This window comes from Bombus bifarius, unplaced genomic scaffold (assembly GCF_011952205.1).
Source record: "Bombus bifarius isolate JDL3187 unplaced genomic scaffold, Bbif_JDL3187 scf7180000007973, whole genome shotgun sequence".
Taxonomy (NCBI): Eukaryota; Metazoa; Arthropoda; class Insecta; order Hymenoptera; family Apidae; genus Bombus; species Bombus bifarius.
The window spans coordinates 6,157,969-6,175,107 of record NW_022884359.1 but is presented as its reverse complement, the minus strand read 5'-3'; the positions used below and the strand labels follow the sequence as shown (position 1 = coordinate 6,175,107).

Sequence of the window (17,139 nt, the reverse complement as noted above, 5' to 3'; positions counted from 1 at the left end):
CTTAAGTTTATTTTATTTTACTTAATTTTATTTAAACTTTATAGTAAATGAAACAATTTTTAGTTAGTTTCAAAGTAAAATTTGTTACTTTAATACCATCTTTTTATCATACACAATTAAATAATATCACATAGATAATTTTTGTTAAATAAAAGATAAGTGGTATATATTATAAGTAAATAGCATATAATAGTGACATTAAGAATAAATTATAATGACATAAGCTAAAACTTAAAAAATTCGTTATATTTAAAATTCGCGTCCCAAATATTAAAACAAATTCGCAACTTTATACGTAGTATATCATTTGCTCATAAATCGATAATAATCTAAAAGTCGATATATCGATTCTGTTTCTCTAAATTACAGTTTGAATTTTTTGTCTTTAGCATTAGTGACGTGCCGGTAAATGAATAAAAAAATTTTTAAGTTTTGTGTTTGCAAATCTTGTGTTGTCATGTTAAGTGTAAAAAATTGAAGAAGCACGTTGGGAAGGATTTAGGAGATATTTACGAAGAGGAGATAGAAGAGGATTAGGTGAGTGGATTTATTAAAAATTTAACAGTTTCAAATTATGAAAAACAATATGGTAGCAATGACAAAAATATAGAAAAAAAATATATATATATGTTTATTCAAGAACATTTTATAACTGATTATAAATCCTTAAATTTATATCTGTTCCATATCTTTATGTGCAAGTATTTATATGACGATGTTTAGTCCATGATATGTAGTATTCCAACTTTTTGCAATGTAAAAGAAGTTGTTTCTTCGATAAATCTATACTATCTACATTATATCGTTGGACAAACTTTTTGACAAATTCTTTATCTCCAATTTTATTTTTATTTTTTGATATCTCTTCTATTGTCATTGTTAGTAATCTATGTATTTCTGAGAGTGCAACAGCAATATAAAGATATTCATTCTTCTCGTCGGGTCCCTGTATTATTTGATTCCCAGCTTCCTTGAAAACTAATAAAGTTTGTTCATCTTGAGGTAACCAGTTACACTGAAAACAATAAGCAAATATTTTAATGTTTTCATTACTTGTAATATTTTAAATATTAAATGTTATAATACTTACATTAATAATGTTGTGAACAGTGGAAGCGATTGCTGATTCTGGATTTTCAAAAACTGTATTGAGTTTCATATTATCACTAAGATCAAGAAAAACAATTGTAGATTCCATCGGACAGTTTAAATAGTCACCATTATAATAGTTTGCTATGTATGCATACGCATAGATTACATTTATCACATTAAATTCAACATTTGGGGAAGCTTTCTGTAATTAAGAAAATATTTGAAGTTTTCTGCACTCAGATTATATTTAATGAAGTATATACATATATTTATTCTGAAAATTACTTTCAATGCATTAAATATTGGAACATCTACTAAAGGAGGGAGTTGCAATGATTGCTCATCTTTTTGATCCATATCTTGAACTAATTTTTTTTTAGTATGATAGGTCCACCAAGGAATCCATTGAGGTAGAAGTTTTTCTATATCACCATTTTTTACGAGAGCCTCAAATTCTTGTTTTTCATCATCTGTTAATACAGACCATACTTCATCTGCATTATCTAAATTTATATTATTAAGTCTTCTTTCTAAATCTGGTATCTAAAAAAGACATTAGTTTAAATGAAAACACAAGGAAAGTTGTATTTTTCAAAAATATCAATATGAATTTAGCTCACATCTTCTTCATCATCCGAATCTAGCTGTTCTTCTAATTCGTCATTATCAATCTCATCATCACTTTCCAATGCTTCCATATTTTTTAAATCTTCCTCATGTACCCTTTTGAGAATTTCTAGCATTTTCTTTCTACCTTCTGTATCTTTTCCTTGAGACTTTATTTCATCTATTACACATTGCTTATAGAAACTTTCTGAACATTCTGAATGAGCTTCTGACTTATAGCAATCAGAGCTGCAATATCTTATCTCACATCGTGGACAAGTATATTTAGGAGGTCGTGTATTACACCTAAAAATCAAGAAATAAAGTTTTAAAAAGAAGATATTTTTTATGTATTAATTCTTTCAAATTAATAAAGATCAAGAACAATTATTTATTGTTTATTAAAAGAAATTTTTATATAAATATGAAGAAATTCCCTAAAAGAATAATTGACAAAAATAATTTAGAAAATAGATTGGACTTGGGTTTACATAAATCGATTATATGTTATAAGGTATTTATGCAACAAAACACCGTCAAATATTGCTTGTAAACACAGTTTGAGGTTAAGAATATGATACGTACAATTCGCAGACATTATCTGTATCTGTGGTGCACGTTTCTTGAATATCCATGATTTTTCTGTAGATTCATTAAAAATTCTAATTACTTAATCTACTAATGTTGATATCAATTCATTAATTCATAAATTTCGAATGCGTGAAATGTTTACGCCGCGGCATGACGCATTTAAATGTATTGTGTATAAGTATGTAACACGATATAGTGATAAAAAATAATGTTTAATTACGTTGTAAAATATATATAGTAAGAAGTAAAGAAAATATATTTTCAAATTATAAAACTCATACATAAAATTATTTATTTATATACATTACAAATTAATTTAAGTTAAATTAAACCTAACCTGTAACTAGGTTTTTTCAACTAGAGTACCATTTTTCAGTTTCTTGTAATTGAATTCAGGTTCTTTCCTCTTACTTGTCCAAGCTTCAGTATCTATTTTTGATAATATTCGTTCAGGATCTACAGCTACTATTTTACATTTTGAGAAATTTGTTTTCTCATCTATAGTCGCTTTAATTTTCCTTTTCTTTTGAGGCTTTTCACTTTTTTCTTCAGTTGTTAAAAACTGTACAGAAGAATTGAGTAACTTTATGCCATAAATGTTGTCCTTTTCTTTTTTTTCATTTATAATACTGTTTATGTTTTTCTTCTTTACTTTAATAGATCTGAAAGAAAATTTTTCTTGGTATATATGAAAGATACGTACATTCTATTTATATTGTAAATAATTCATCTGGAGTTGAATATTTCTTTGTAAAATTAATTACATACTTCTCTATAATTTCGTCCAGCTTTTTTGCAACATAATTCTGGAATGTCGGACTCACACCAAAATTAGAAAATGTCTTTTTCTCCTCCAAATCTTTTCTTAATGACACGGGATTTTTTACATTATTATTTTCTAATGAATCATCTAAAAAGAAGAAAGAAAAATTTGTTGCCAATTATTACAAGTTCCTGTGATAATAAGAAACAAACGTGAAATAGAAACAAAAATGAGGTTATGATACTTACTGTGTTCATCTGTTTTCGTAGAAACGTCTGAGTTTTGAAATTTTTCATTGGAAAAATAGGTGACCTTCAGAAATTGGTGATCCGTCGCTTCTCTTAATGCAGCTTTTGATATTTCATCTTCAGAACTGCTTGAACCATCATTGTTTTCATTTAACATTGTCATATAGAAGATTCGAACGACTCGATACCAATTGATAGTCGAACTTTAAATTTCTACACTACTGTATACAGATTTAAAAAAATGCCTATCTACAAATTCAGCTAATTACTCTATGAAAGAAATAAACATGAAATGAACCATAAGTTTAATTAACTCATTGCCGAAATTTGTTTATTACTTAGTAGTTATAAATTTTTGTACAGAATGTGAGTACTTGAAATGCGTGTAAAGATGTTCGTATATTGTACAATTATTCAGTAGGAATAATACCCTTCGTTAGCAATTAAAAACATAAGTCTTAAACAGTTCGGTTATTCGAAAGGCATACAGTGGAGGAATAACTAATTACTATATATTTTAATATAAATTTAAAGCTAACGTAAATTACTAAATATATTTCACATACTTTCCTCTTTCTCGAATCAAAAAAGAAATGAAAACAGATGAGTTAGAAATAGGTAAAAACATAAGAAACAGGTAATAAATTTATTTATAAATTGCAATGAAGCGATTACATTGCAACGATGAAATTAAGGATAAGAAAGAAATTAATAACTAACAGAAGGATGATAAAAAAGATTCTAAAGTAATAAAACAAACAAGCAAACAATAGACTAAACCATAAGACAATGGTTACCATTTAGCATTACATATTCTGTACGGTGTCGTCAAATTTTATTCGTAAATTCATTTTGATTGAATGTTATTGTATCGCTATAACCACGTGCGCGCGTGCGCGCGTGCTTAACGCCACACGTACAAAATTCGATCATTTCAAAGAGATATGGCGGTGAAATTGAAATGGAGGTTGTTAAAGAAAATGCAGAAAGACAAAGATGAAAATGATAAACGATAATGATGATGATAATAACGGATGAGGATGAACGATGAAGAAGAAAATGAATGAAAACTTGGAGTACTTGGAACTATATCGTAAACATAAACAATGATATATTTTAAAATATTATAATTATTCTCTGTTCGAGAAGAAAAACACTTCGACTAAATTATGTCAACGTGTTTAACGATAGATTAACAAGAATTACAGGCGCAAATTATCTTCAATCGTTTCTGACCTATTCGATGCTGGCTCGAAAGGAACAATTCGTAGAGACGTGTGGTCTAGAAACTAAATGGACGGGCGAAGTCGAATATTGCCAACGATGTTTATGTACACGATTAATGATCGTATTTTAATTTTCTTCTGTTATTTCTTTTTTCTCTCGTCCTTCCTAATAATTCAATCTTAATCTAAATACATTTAATAATATATTCTCACTTTGCATCAATCATCTCTTATACTTTTTTTTCTTTTATATTAGTGCGCTTCTGAGAGGTTTCATGTACACTGTTTCCTTTTTCCCGTGTATGTATGTATGCAAGTATATGTATTTTTCTGCATTTACTTTGTTAATTTAAATCGTTATAATCATTTTGCTCTGCTTATTTTTTTTCTTTTAAAACGATAACTGTAAAATGTATAAAATATACAAGGAGCAACGTTCGCGAATACATTTTATACAAATACAGGGTTTCGAAAGTAAAGATATATATTGTATATGTGTGTACGTATATTCATCTTAGTTCCTTTTCCTCTAATGATGTGTGCATTGGCTCTTCTGTCTCGTTTATTTAATTTATTCCTTGTATTTATCCTTTTATGTTTGTTTGTATGTATTTATGTATGTATATGATCATCGTATGTATACTTATTATACTTATATATTCATTCCTCGTCGTCGTACCTCAATGTACAGTTAACGTTTTATATTTTATTTTTTATAATTTTTTGTTTGTTTGCTAAGGCATTCGTTATGGCAAGTATATTTTAAAAGTGCTGATGTCTAAACGCGCGTGAATACTTAATAGTTTCTGTTTTTTTCCATTTTCCGTACAGTTTATAAAAGTATATTGGCCAGTTATGTAACCACTAATTAGCCAGCTACGTGTCACTTAAAAAACGATTCGCTCGTTAGAAAAAGAACTAATCTGCTTCATATTCTTCATTTTTTTTCCTTTTTTATTTTGCTTGTTTCTTTAGTTTTAATAGTTGTTCTTGTTCTTTTGCTGCTGTGGTAGTTTAACTCGTTTCGCGTTTTAAATTCAATTGCGCCTTATAATCCGTGGCCACTAATTGTTTTCTTTTTACTCTCTATTTTGCATGCATCATTACACTTTATGCTCGTTATTCGATTATCTGCAACGTTTTTATCTCTTATTTATTCTTTAATAAAATATATTTAATCGCAGGCTAGAGAACCGGAAACAAGAAGAAGTATACGTGTATATGTCGCAAGAAGTACGATGTACCTATTCCTTCGCGATAGAGTCTCTTCATACGTATTATTAGTATTATTTCTTAATTCATCTTATTTCTCGACCAAACGTTTTCTAATTATGATTGATGTGGTCGTGACGAAAATCGTCCACCTTTTCACGTTTTTCTATCCTTTCCTGCCTCTTTCCATTTGTTTACACCGCTATAACGAACACGAAAACTTTCATCAGTGTACGTGTGTATGTGTAGACATCAAATTGCGGATGGTAAGATTATTTCGATCAAAACCCTAACCCTGTCTATTTCCCTTAAACCCCTTCTTCGTTTCGTCAGTTTTAAACATATTTTTACTTGCTCGAGCCACGAGCTGGCTTAAACGAAATTCATCTTTGTCGTACGCACGCGCGCATATACACTTACATGTACGTGAATACACGTATATCTTTTATTCTTTTTTTTTTTGTTTCATCGTAATCGCAAAACACAATTATATTCGTTCCATGGGGAGGTGGTTGGATCACTTTTGCGAACAATGGTGTAGCGGTTCGAACGAAATTTTGAGAATCGAACTGAGGTTTCTCTCTGAGAACTCTCCAGTTATTACTTTTCGATCGTTTTGCAATAACTCGCTAAAGGTTGGATTAACTGGTTTATTTGCAATGGAACTTTATAAATATTTCCTAGAGTAAAAGTCCATCGATTTTTCTCACCAGCTATGATTTCGTTTAAAGTTCACTTATTATCAGGACCAACGTTACCTTATCAACACGTTACATTTCACTTGCGATTCTTTATCAGAGTATTCCTGTTATTAAAATTTGTTCATTGTTAACGTCGTGGTTTTAAAAGAGAATTCCAGACATTTGCTTAATATCTTTTTTCTCACTATTTCTAAGGTTGCAAAACCAAAGAAAATTTATATCTTGCGACTAGAGAGTTATTATATACAGTAAATACCGATCAGGCAACTTGTTTCTAAAGTCTCGTTCAGATTAATCAGACTACTTGAACTCAAATAACTGGACACATGTTTGTCACGATTATAAGTCAAGTTACTTAATTAGAAATCGTTCGAGTTCAAGCAACCTGACTTCAACTAGATACCTAAAATGACATACTAAAATCGACTTAGTTTGAGGAACCAACATCTTAATCACTGTTATTTGTTTCAAATCAAGAGACGATTAAGAGATCCTCTTTAATCTTAGGTTTACGAAAAAACCTAAAAGGATATTTCAAATCAATTAAAGTAATAAATATTAGTAAAATAACTACTTGAACGTAACCAAATAAGAGCGAAGTGTATTATCGTTAGCTACTGAGAACAAACGTAGAAACTTGAAAGAGTATTTAAATTCAAATAAAACAAATATAGGAACATAACACGTTGCTCGCCGTGAAAAATTCCAGCTATATGGGCCGTATGAATCATATGGTGCTTCTCAGCAAAGAACAGTGAAAAAATATGTTTTTTAGGGAAAAAATTCATTCATTAACGCTTAAACATATAATTCTATAGCTTGTCGCTATCCTATTGAAAAATAAGGCAGTTCCGACCACAAGAAACCAGATATTTGTAATTACTGTGGCAGTCAACGCGATAAAAGGATATTTCTCAGTTGTAAAGGGATCATAAATTACTCGAATATAGTTCATTTGTCTAATCTAAACGAGGCTTGACGGAACTGAAATCGACAGGTCTAGAACATATAATCCAGATCAAGTCGCAAACATTCATTTTTGGCATTAATTTATCTACAACGATACTACACCATTGGGCTTCATCGGACGACGGAATTACAATGGAACGAAAATATACATGTTAACTCTTATTAACCGCAAACGTCGCTTTTGCTCGAACACGTTTTTATAATAATCACTCTACTTCTCATTTTCAAACGATTAGAATTCTATATCCTTCCCGGAGCGATAGGAATATCTCGATCGATTTTTAATTCTTTGCGCACTCGATTCAAATATTCATATATTAGGTAGTTTCATATTTTCTATTAGTGGAAACTGGATTTCGAACGTTCGTACATAGAGAAGTAATTATTAATCGCTACTTATAGATTTCGGTTCGTTTGTAAAGTGAAAATTCAGAGGATGAAGGATACGAATGGAGATGGTCGAGTGCGAAAAGTTAAACACCGATACGGAACTCAATAATTGAACGATAGTTCGTAATTGCTTCATCTTCATTTTTTTTCTTTTTTTTTTATCTGATTCCATATTATTCGCTTTTACAATTATTTAGTGCGTCTCGAACAAGCACCTATATGAGCTCTTAATTTTTATATCCGCTACTATGCTTGCTTTTTTTTTATGGGGCTGCACTCTTTCTCTCTCTCTCTCTCTCTCGCTCTTTCGCTCGCTTTCTCTCAACTCTTCTCTCTCTCTCTCTCCTTCTCTCTCTCTTAATTTCACGTTCTCGTCGGTTTTTACATCGAACAAACCGATATCGATGTTCATGATCGATCATTCCGCGAAAACGTTATTTATTTATTTTTCTTTTTCTTTGTGTAACAAACTTAGCGAACGATGTTCTAATTAGAAAAACGTCAAGAGATTCGTACCAGCGCTTGCGTGTAGCATACATACATAGATTCATACGATAAGCGCGATGCGACCAGATGCACGCTTATGGTGTGAATTTTGTAGAAAACTCTTTTCGTAGAAAATTGACGCTAGGGTAATGTTTTATATTTGTTTCTCTCTCGCTCTCGCATTTTCTCAATTCCGCTCACATGCACGATCCTCTTTCGCTCGTTTTCAGTCGCTCGTCGCGCATCCATTCTTTCTCTCGTGTTCTTTTTTATTCTTTTTTTACTGTTTATATATCCGTTTGTTTGTTTCTTTACAAGGCGCTACTATACGCAGGTTTCTCGAGCGACTAAAATGATTTCTACACGGTGGCACACCGCTGGATCGATTTAACGATGATCACTACGTTCAAATCAATTCCTATCGGAATTTCTATGAATTAGACCTTTTCATGGTGTAATACGAAGATTGGACAAATTTCCTGACTTAATACGTATTAGTCGTAAATAAATAATTGGAGAGGGGATAAGCAAATATTAGAATTTTATTATATGTATGTACATGGCTAAAATTAGATGTTTTTGCATCTGATATGATAAATATAAATATAGTGGAATTTTAATGTTGGCTTGACGCTCACGATAGTTTAACATTCGATCGAGCAAGGGTGTTAAAATTATTCAAGATTTTTTTAATTGATCGCTGTTAAGATTTTTATTGTTGGGTTTTGGTCTTATCTTCGTAGGAAAAATCTTACTAATATATTAACATATTTCTCAAAAAGATAGAACAAAGATTACTGCAGAAAGATTGACATTTTCCATTATCTGTATTGCAAATTTTTTTATAGCTGTTTTAGACATCATTTTTTTTCGTTTTCATCGTATTATATAGACGTAAGTGTATTAAATTAATTACTATTAAGCCTAGACCAATTTATGTTATTTTTTGTCGGAACTAATCCATTAGCATATTTTAAGAAAGATAAAGATTATTCTAAAGAATTGAAACTTTCTTATTTTCTCTTTTCAAATTATTTTTATCATATTTCTCACATTATCTAGACATAAGTCAACGATCCGGCATATTTGATAATTAAATGTCTCGAAAGTTGCAGTATTAGAATTCTACTGTAATTCAGAATGTGGAAAAGGGATCATTTTTTAATCTTTAATTGCTTCGAGATTAAGAAAACCACAAGTCTCGAGATAATTTTTACAAAGAGTATTGGATTGCTGTACTTTTTTCTGTCACCACCGACAGTTATTACAACACACGATGCATAAAATGAAGAAGCAAGAAACATCTATTTTTAACTGGAATTACGAAACTGTTAATTTTTTCTAATTAGTATAATCTTCGGGTTGGACATAGTACAATTAAAACCACTGAACCTAAGCCTTCGATAGAAATTAGTTTTCTTACACACAATAAAATTGCTTCATCTTTCTTATGCATACAATCCTGTTATAAATAGTATTATCAAGGAAAGTGCAGAAGCATCGGGCGATTTAATTGGAACTTTGGACACTGGTAGATTTTGTCGTTTCGTTTATAAAAATATATGAATATTTTTCATGACATTAATTATTAAACTTTCATTACTGCTATAAACTGAAATTAAGTTATTATATTTAACAACCATTACTATATGACGAATGTAATTAAAATTCGATTGTATAAATTCTGTTTTGAAAATTATTTAATCTATACTTCTTCCCTTTTTTCAAACAAATTTAAGTATATTATATTTCTTGATCCAAATTCAATTGTATAAATTCCACTTCGAAAATTGCTGCATTCAACCTATTTATCTTCTTTCTTCTAACAAATTTCTGTGTACTATAAATCCTTACTATTATTTAATATTCCGTATGAAAGGATTAGGTCGTTTCTTCAATATTCATCGTTTTATTACACCATAAAAGGGTATAAACTTTCTAAACAAGTGAAAAGATCGAGAAAAAGAGGAACATGATAAGACACAGTGGCTAATCTATCAGAGTCATCCCTAACGAGATCTACAAGGCGATCGACATGTCGATTGATCTGCGATTACGAACTTTAATATCTTCGGCTTCGTTGTTTCAATCACTTACGCGCGTGTGTATATAACATGTGATTACTTAAACAAAATCATTGAATATGAACATCTACCTATACGGAATCTACGAGACACCAGCGATTTAAAGAGCCAGTCTTGCGTGTCACCTTGTAGAGATCACCGAGAAACGCTTGCCAGTGTACTGTCTAACGAAGCTTAGCATTCTACTTGGCATTGGACAGTCGCATGTTTCATTATCGATCGTTATAATTTTTTTATCTTTTTTCTTTGTAATTTTTTTTGTTTATTTCTTTTCCTTAAATAATTGCGTTCGATCCTTGAAACCGGAAACGGAAGTGTTTTAGTTTTAGCTAGGTGTGTGTGTCTGTCTACACTGTGTCATCGCTACGGTTCAGTTCGACTACGCTCTCTCGATTCGATGGCTCTCGGTAGGCTCGTTGAACTCGCAAGCCAATGACGTTGAAAACGGAATTTCTTCCTTTTTTTCGGTTTTCTTTTTGTTTTTTCGAGAACAATAGTAAGGTGAATTGCGAGATTTGGAAGGTAGGCTGGTCTTGAGGGTAGGAAGCTTTGAAACGTCTGGTGATGGGTTGTTCGTTCTTCGTATCAGGTCTTCGTGGACCTCTGTGAAATTTTGGAAATTTAGACTTCCACAGATCTAACATTTCGAGTGGATAGATATTTTAGGAAATTGAAAATTATATTAATAATTGGATATTTTATGCTTTAAGAAGATTGAGATTTCGTTTTAGATCTTGCGTTTTGAGGTATAAGATTGGAGTTAGAAAGTCTTGAAGAGTAAAGATCTTTGACAATTGTTTGAGAGTTTTAGAAGTGATAGAAACGCCTATGGTAATTCCTATGCGAGTAAAAGGTTATAGTAATGCCTTTTATACGTTGGTGAAGCTTCTATCTGAAAGATCTTTACGTTTCAAGACTTCATGGATTGTTAGATATTGGTAACATGATAAGTTTTTGTGCAAAAATAATTGGAAAACGTTAAATACGCTTCTTTTTATACAAGACTTCGTTTTTTATCCGATTCACAATATTTAAATAAACCGTAGGAATACATTTTCCTTAAGAATAACAATTCAAGAATAAAAAATAAAAAAAGTTTGTTTATAAGTTTTATGTTAATTCATTAAAGATCAACGTTATGTTAACACAATATTTCATTTGCAATACTTCAATTTACATTATTGAATTCTGTTTTTTAACTTATGGTTATGGAGAACAGCTCTAAGGATTTGTTTAATATTTTTGTCGATATTTCTTTTTCCATTTAGATCCTACAACTTTATGAAATTTCAGAAGATTGAGCTATTTATAGTACTATGATTTTTTGTCAAGTGAGGAAAATATTTGCTGTATCTCTGATTATCCTAGTATCTATAACTCCAGTGCATTGTTTGTAACTTGACAAACTTGACAAAACGATTTTGTAATTTTTCCTGTAACATATCAAAACGATATATAACTTACATTGTTAACGCATTTCAGTTTTCATCCCATTGCTCGATTCTTGACAAGTTAATGCATAAAATATTGACAGAAAAAGATCTACAATAATTCATCGATCAAATTTAAAGCAATCTTTTAGAAAAAACAAAATCTCATATAAGAAAATTCCGTTGAATACTTTTCCATTACCCTTGCACAATGGATCACCGCATTCGCGTTACTATAACTTTCATACGTTAATTAACAGTTTCAAACACGTTTGAAAAAGATTCTTAGCCCATCACCAGATTCGTCCAAAGTGTGCTTCACTTGGAAACGCGGATAATCAGCAAGCTGTCCAGCGAAAAATCTCGCCGCGAACGATCTCGTAGTCGCTCGAAACGAGACGTCTGATATGTTAAGATCCGAGATACACATATTTCATGGCGCTACAGTCTTTTTATGTTGTATACTTTTTTATACTCTGGCTCTAGGACAGTTCTGGCATCGTGTATTATTATTCCGTATCGTTTCTCAACCGCGAACGACGATCTCGCAATTCATCATTCATCATCGATCTGACGAGAAAACTGAAAGTTCTTCGATGACTCTCCTTTATTTCTTTTTCTTTGTCCTCTTTTCTTTTAAATCGAACTCCATCTGTCGTTTCTTCGATTTCGCCATGTAAGCCGTGTTACACGCGCGGAGTTTATGTTATCATTTCCGATTTCCGGGCCCCTGATCGTCTTCCGTTTCTCTGCTACCTTGCGAAACCTATTCTCTCGATATCGATACAAAAACTAACTTTGCCTCTTTGTATGTTACTTTTTTTTTTATTTTTTTCTGTTTGTTTTTGTTGTTTTGTTAATTCGCTTAATTACGTGTCTCACTCTTGTCGCTTAGCAAATAACGTGCATCTCGAATAGCCGCACGAGTTATTTATTTGTTTTTTTTTTTTTAACACTGTGTTTGTTCGTATTTGCTCGATATTTAATCCTAATATTATATTTTTGTTATCCTTCTTCGCCTGCTTCTCTGTTCGTTTTAATATTTCTTCGTATAACATTCGCCTTTGTCTTTTCTTTTTCTGGAAGTCTATGCTCTTTTCGCGGCTGTCTGTATGTACACGTTGTACATAGAGCGATTTTTACAACACATAACGTATCTTATTTTATTTTATGCCTTTTTACACGGTATAATAATATTTCTCTCTTTTTCCCTCCTCTTTTCTGTCGCGCTCTGATCGTTTCATTAGCAGACAGCGGATAAATAGTTATCTATCGATTTTTTTGCTTTTTTTCAGCAGGGATAGCAAAGAATACAACTTCTTTCCTTCCGTTCCTTCTCTGCCACGTTTTCGTTCTACGAATGATAATAACAAGAATAATTATAATCGTGATAATAACCGTAATAATAATCGTAATCGTAATCATAATAATAATCGTAATAATAATAAATCGTTCATCTTCTACTTCGTTCTCGCTCGCCTTTTTTTTTCAATTAGTAACAATAATTCTATTCTTTTGCACTCTCTCACACTCATTCTCTCTTTAATTTCTCTCTTTCATTTTTGTTTGTATAATTAATTACGCGTACACCTTAGGCCCGAACCTTGCTGGCAGATTAGTCCTAGACCGGTTTTTGTGTGTATAGAGTTGATTTCTATAAAAACGTCGGTCATGCGGTCTACGAGTATTCTACCATTTTTTGGGATGCTTTTTGTTTTCGACCCACGGTACGCAAACCGTTCTCTTTCATCCCTATTACAATGTTTATATATAATAATAATAATCATTATCGTAGTTAGTTATTCTTTTTTTTTATCGTTATTTATATATATAATATAATATTATTCAGGATGACGTGAGGGGATGTAAAATAATGACAGAAAACTATCTCTCTCTTACATGAAAAATAGGTACTTCTGTTTTCCTCATACGTGTGTAGGTGTATATGTTTACATATGTATATGTATTATGTATGAAACGCATGTATATAATATTCCTACACTCTTACGTGGATATTTATATATTTATATATGTATATATGTACATGTATGCATATCCAATCACATATGCACGAAGGTGTACACATTCAACTAGGAAACGAATGGCACGTTTCGTTTTTTCTTTTTCATTCGCCGTTGTGTGTGTGTGTTCGTCGGTGTAATAATTGTATACGTCAATATGTGATCCAGCGTGTGTATACATATTATTTATATATAATACTCCAAAATAACAAGTAACGTTGCTATTTTGTAAATTAGACTCTTAGAGCGTTCGTTTAATTGTTTAAAGAAGAGTATCATTTGCGAACAGATGCGATTCTACAGTTCAGTTGAGCTAGCACGTGGTACAGTGGTTCCTGCGTCTCTTTTATTACTGTAATCTCACTTTTACTTTGTTTCTTCTTTAATGTAATGATCAAATGACAGAAATCCACTGAATAAAATTTTGAAAAGTAACACGTTACAAATTTTAACATCATTTCACAATTTACGATGTAGAGTTAAAATCGAGAGCTGGCGTGTTTTATACATTTTAAGAATTAAAAGGGAGATGTGCCGATAATAAAATCCAAGTTCAGAAGCCACTGACCCGGAAAATATTCTCTCAGAATCGAGGGTTCTCTTCTCCGCTACGATAAACGCTAATATCAGACAAATTCAACAGTCGCGTTAAACTTTCAAATACGCAAAGAATAACACCGCGCCAACGAAAAACGTACGCGCCAACAGCTACAAAAATAATACAATTCGATCGTGTATTAAATTCTTAATTCTATTTTATATTCTGTTTTTTCCTTATCGTTTGGAAAATGTTCTGCCGAATCGTGAAATCAATATCAGAGAAGCAACATTATTTTATTCTCAAGGATCGTCATTGTGTCCGAGACTGTCCGTAAATGTATATTCGGTGTCTGTCGGTGTGTCATTCTTCCTCGCGTTTTACAGTTTAAAACGTTACATCGTTAATATCTTGCAGCACTGTATTGACCACTATGCATACTTTATATGTATATTTATGTATATGTATATATGTATGTATATATATATATAATATGTGTGTAATCTGTTTTCTCATCTTTTATTTCTTAGTTTATTTTTTTGTCATTTATTCTGCTTAGTGTTTTTTTATTTTCATTTATGCGGTAGTGGATGTAATAATCATTGCAATGATAACCGGTAACAATAATAATAATTTATTACATAATATTTATACCTTCCTTTCTTTCTTCTATTTTGTTTGTTTCTTTTGTTTTGTTCGCTTCTTATAATACATCGCGTGTCTTTCACCCGAATAAAAAGATACTTATCTCTCGCTCTCTCTTTCGCTCTCTCTCGCGTTCCACTTACTTAATTTTATCTCTCATTCATTGACGTTTGTGTTACATTTGTTTTATATTAGCCGTGGCAGCCCAAAGAACACTCAACAAGTTAACACGATCTTTGGGCCTTCGATTTAGATTTGTTTTATAATATTAATTTTCTCTCTTTTGTAGAACGATTTAAATTTCTTCACTCGATACCCCGTTTGTCCTCAAAATTGTAACCCTGAAAAATTCTCACACATTCATCCATCTCGATTCCCGTGGCGCTGGATCCTTTCCCTTCTGTTGGCGTCTCAGCACGGTCTTCCGAAACCCCGATTTTTAATTGAATAGATCTGTTGACTGCGATTCGATATCGGCAATTTGTCCACTGCCCCGAATCGATTTGAGACGTATTTTCTATTTATTATTAAGATTTTCCATTTCGAAAATAAAATAGCATAGAAGCGAGTTCTGAATCGCAGGCGTGTTCCTTCGATCTCAAAAATTAGGACAGATTAGCCGCGATAAATGGGACATCCTCTTCGATCTTCCTTTTCCTTTATCTTCGTTCAAATTCCCTTTCGATTGCCAGCTCTTATATTACACGTTGCTTCTTCCTTCTTCTCTTAATCTTACTATTCGTTCGGTCACTCGTACGGGACTATCCAACGATACGAAGCTAAAGTTAAAACACGTTAACAAACTTATAACTGGAATACCCCTCGTTTCACGAGTTTCTCTCCCGTCCTCTTCAATATGTTAGTTAGTTGTCTTAGAAAAGAACCAAAAACAGAATCCTAATCGTTCGTGTGTAGGTTATCCTCTTTCTTGTTTTCATACCCCCCCCCCCCCCTTCGCCCCTGTGTTTCATCATTTTTTCCCTAAAAGTGCGAAACGTACGGCTTTTGCAAAATCACAGAGAAATTTACGCATCGTTTAACACTGTCGTTTAGGATTTTTCTACCTAGTCCACGATGGGCTCTACATATGCTCTATAAATTTCTAGGCCTGCTCTTCGTCGTCGTTGAGGTCTTCATCCAGTCGTCGCATCAGTTTCTGTTCGCTTTATGGTTGCGACGCCTGCGTCGATGAAGAAGACTCGCGGCAGGAATTAACGGCTCCGTGTTCTCCGATCGATGGCACAGCTGTCTATCTGTTTATCGATTCTCTTCTTCTTCCTTTGTCGAGCACAAGATCCTCCGTTGAAAATATTTCTCGATCGTTTCTCTATCCTCATGCGATCGTTTCGTGACAACGAAGGACAACGATCGTAGCTAACCCTCCACAGTAATGTTTTCTGTTCTTCTTCTTTTTATCGGTTGCTTCGTTTATTGCTGTTGAGGTTGAACGTCTTGTAGACGGGGAAAATAATAGCGTTACGTCTAAACGATGGTTTTATTTTGTGTGTTGTGCCGTGCCATCGCTGGAGAACGTCGGTATTCTCTTGGTCCGCGCGATTTTATGCATAGATCCTGGACTAGAACGTGCCGTCAGGTTAATATAAGAAGGCGCTAGAAACCGATCGCTAGAAGACTACTGGCATAGCGTATATCTATGTATAGATTGCTTCTAGTGTAGCGTCCAGGATCTAGGCTTAAAACGGCTGCCAACGATCCGATCGACAGTGTACAACGCCACTGTCGCTCATGGAGCCGTTAGTATCTCTCTGTATGCTAGTATAACGAGTGTCGTCATTGATACGAATCCTTGTGGAAAGTGTCGCTCTTGTGGAAGATCCGTCGTCCCTCTCGGGAGAGCTCCTGACTCGCGAAATTATTCTCAGACTTTGGTCTGGGCAACAGACAAGCGGGAAGAGTCCTCAGCTCCATGCTGTGTACCTGGAATTTGGAACAAATGAATTTCATAATTTTTCATGTAGTTATTAGAAGAAAAAAAAAACAGTCGTTTCATCATACTCTGTGCGCCGAGCTTTAAAATTTACGGCTCTGTAATATTATACAAAATTGTTTAAAAACTATAAAGCCATATATGTCTGAACTTTTTTTCTATAAATGATATTTTATAACGAAATGGGGC

The 17,139-nt window shown here is 32.4% G+C and overlaps 3 protein-coding genes across 11 annotated transcripts in view; all 3 read right to left on the bottom strand.

The window, feature by feature from the left end:
* Positions 1 to 614: 614 nt before the first annotated feature.
* Positions 615 to 2,709, bottom strand: LOC117216703 (zinc finger HIT domain-containing protein 2). The gene is made up of 6 exons (XM_033463643.1): positions 2,627 to 2,709; positions 2,284 to 2,340; positions 1,713 to 2,004; positions 1,378 to 1,635; positions 1,091 to 1,294; positions 615 to 1,015 (listed from the first exon to the last, which is right to left on the bottom strand). The coding sequence occupies exons 2-6, from the start codon at positions 2,331 to 2,333 to the stop codon at positions 692 to 694; spliced, it is 1,128 nt and encodes a 375-aa protein (XP_033319534.1). The 5' UTR covers positions 2,334 to 2,340; positions 2,627 to 2,709; the 3' UTR covers positions 615 to 691.
* Positions 2,627 to 3,531, bottom strand: LOC117216704. Its single transcript, XM_033463644.1, has 3 exons — positions 3,301 to 3,531; positions 3,058 to 3,199; positions 2,627 to 2,951 (listed from the first exon to the last, which is right to left on the bottom strand). Exons 1-3 carry the CDS (start codon positions 3,461 to 3,463, stop codon positions 2,633 to 2,635), a joined length of 624 nt encoding a protein of 207 aa, XP_033319535.1. The 5' UTR covers positions 3,464 to 3,531; the 3' UTR covers positions 2,627 to 2,632.
* A 4,616-nt stretch (positions 3,532 to 8,147) lies between these two features.
* Positions 8,148 to 17,139, bottom strand: part of LOC117216701 (potassium/sodium hyperpolarization-activated cyclic nucleotide-gated channel 2) — a 218,896-nt gene continuing 209,904 nt past the window's right edge. For 7 of the 9 annotated variants that reach the window (XM_033463635.1, XM_033463634.1, XM_033463638.1 and 4 more), the window contains one exon: positions 16,794 to 16,940. In XM_033463635.1, coding sequence (XP_033319526.1) covers positions 16,794 to 16,940 — 147 coding nt within the window. Of the gene's footprint in view, positions 16,941 to 17,139 lie in introns of all 9 variants that reach the window. The other 2 variants (XM_033463636.1, XM_033463640.1) reach the window with 1 other exon arrangement.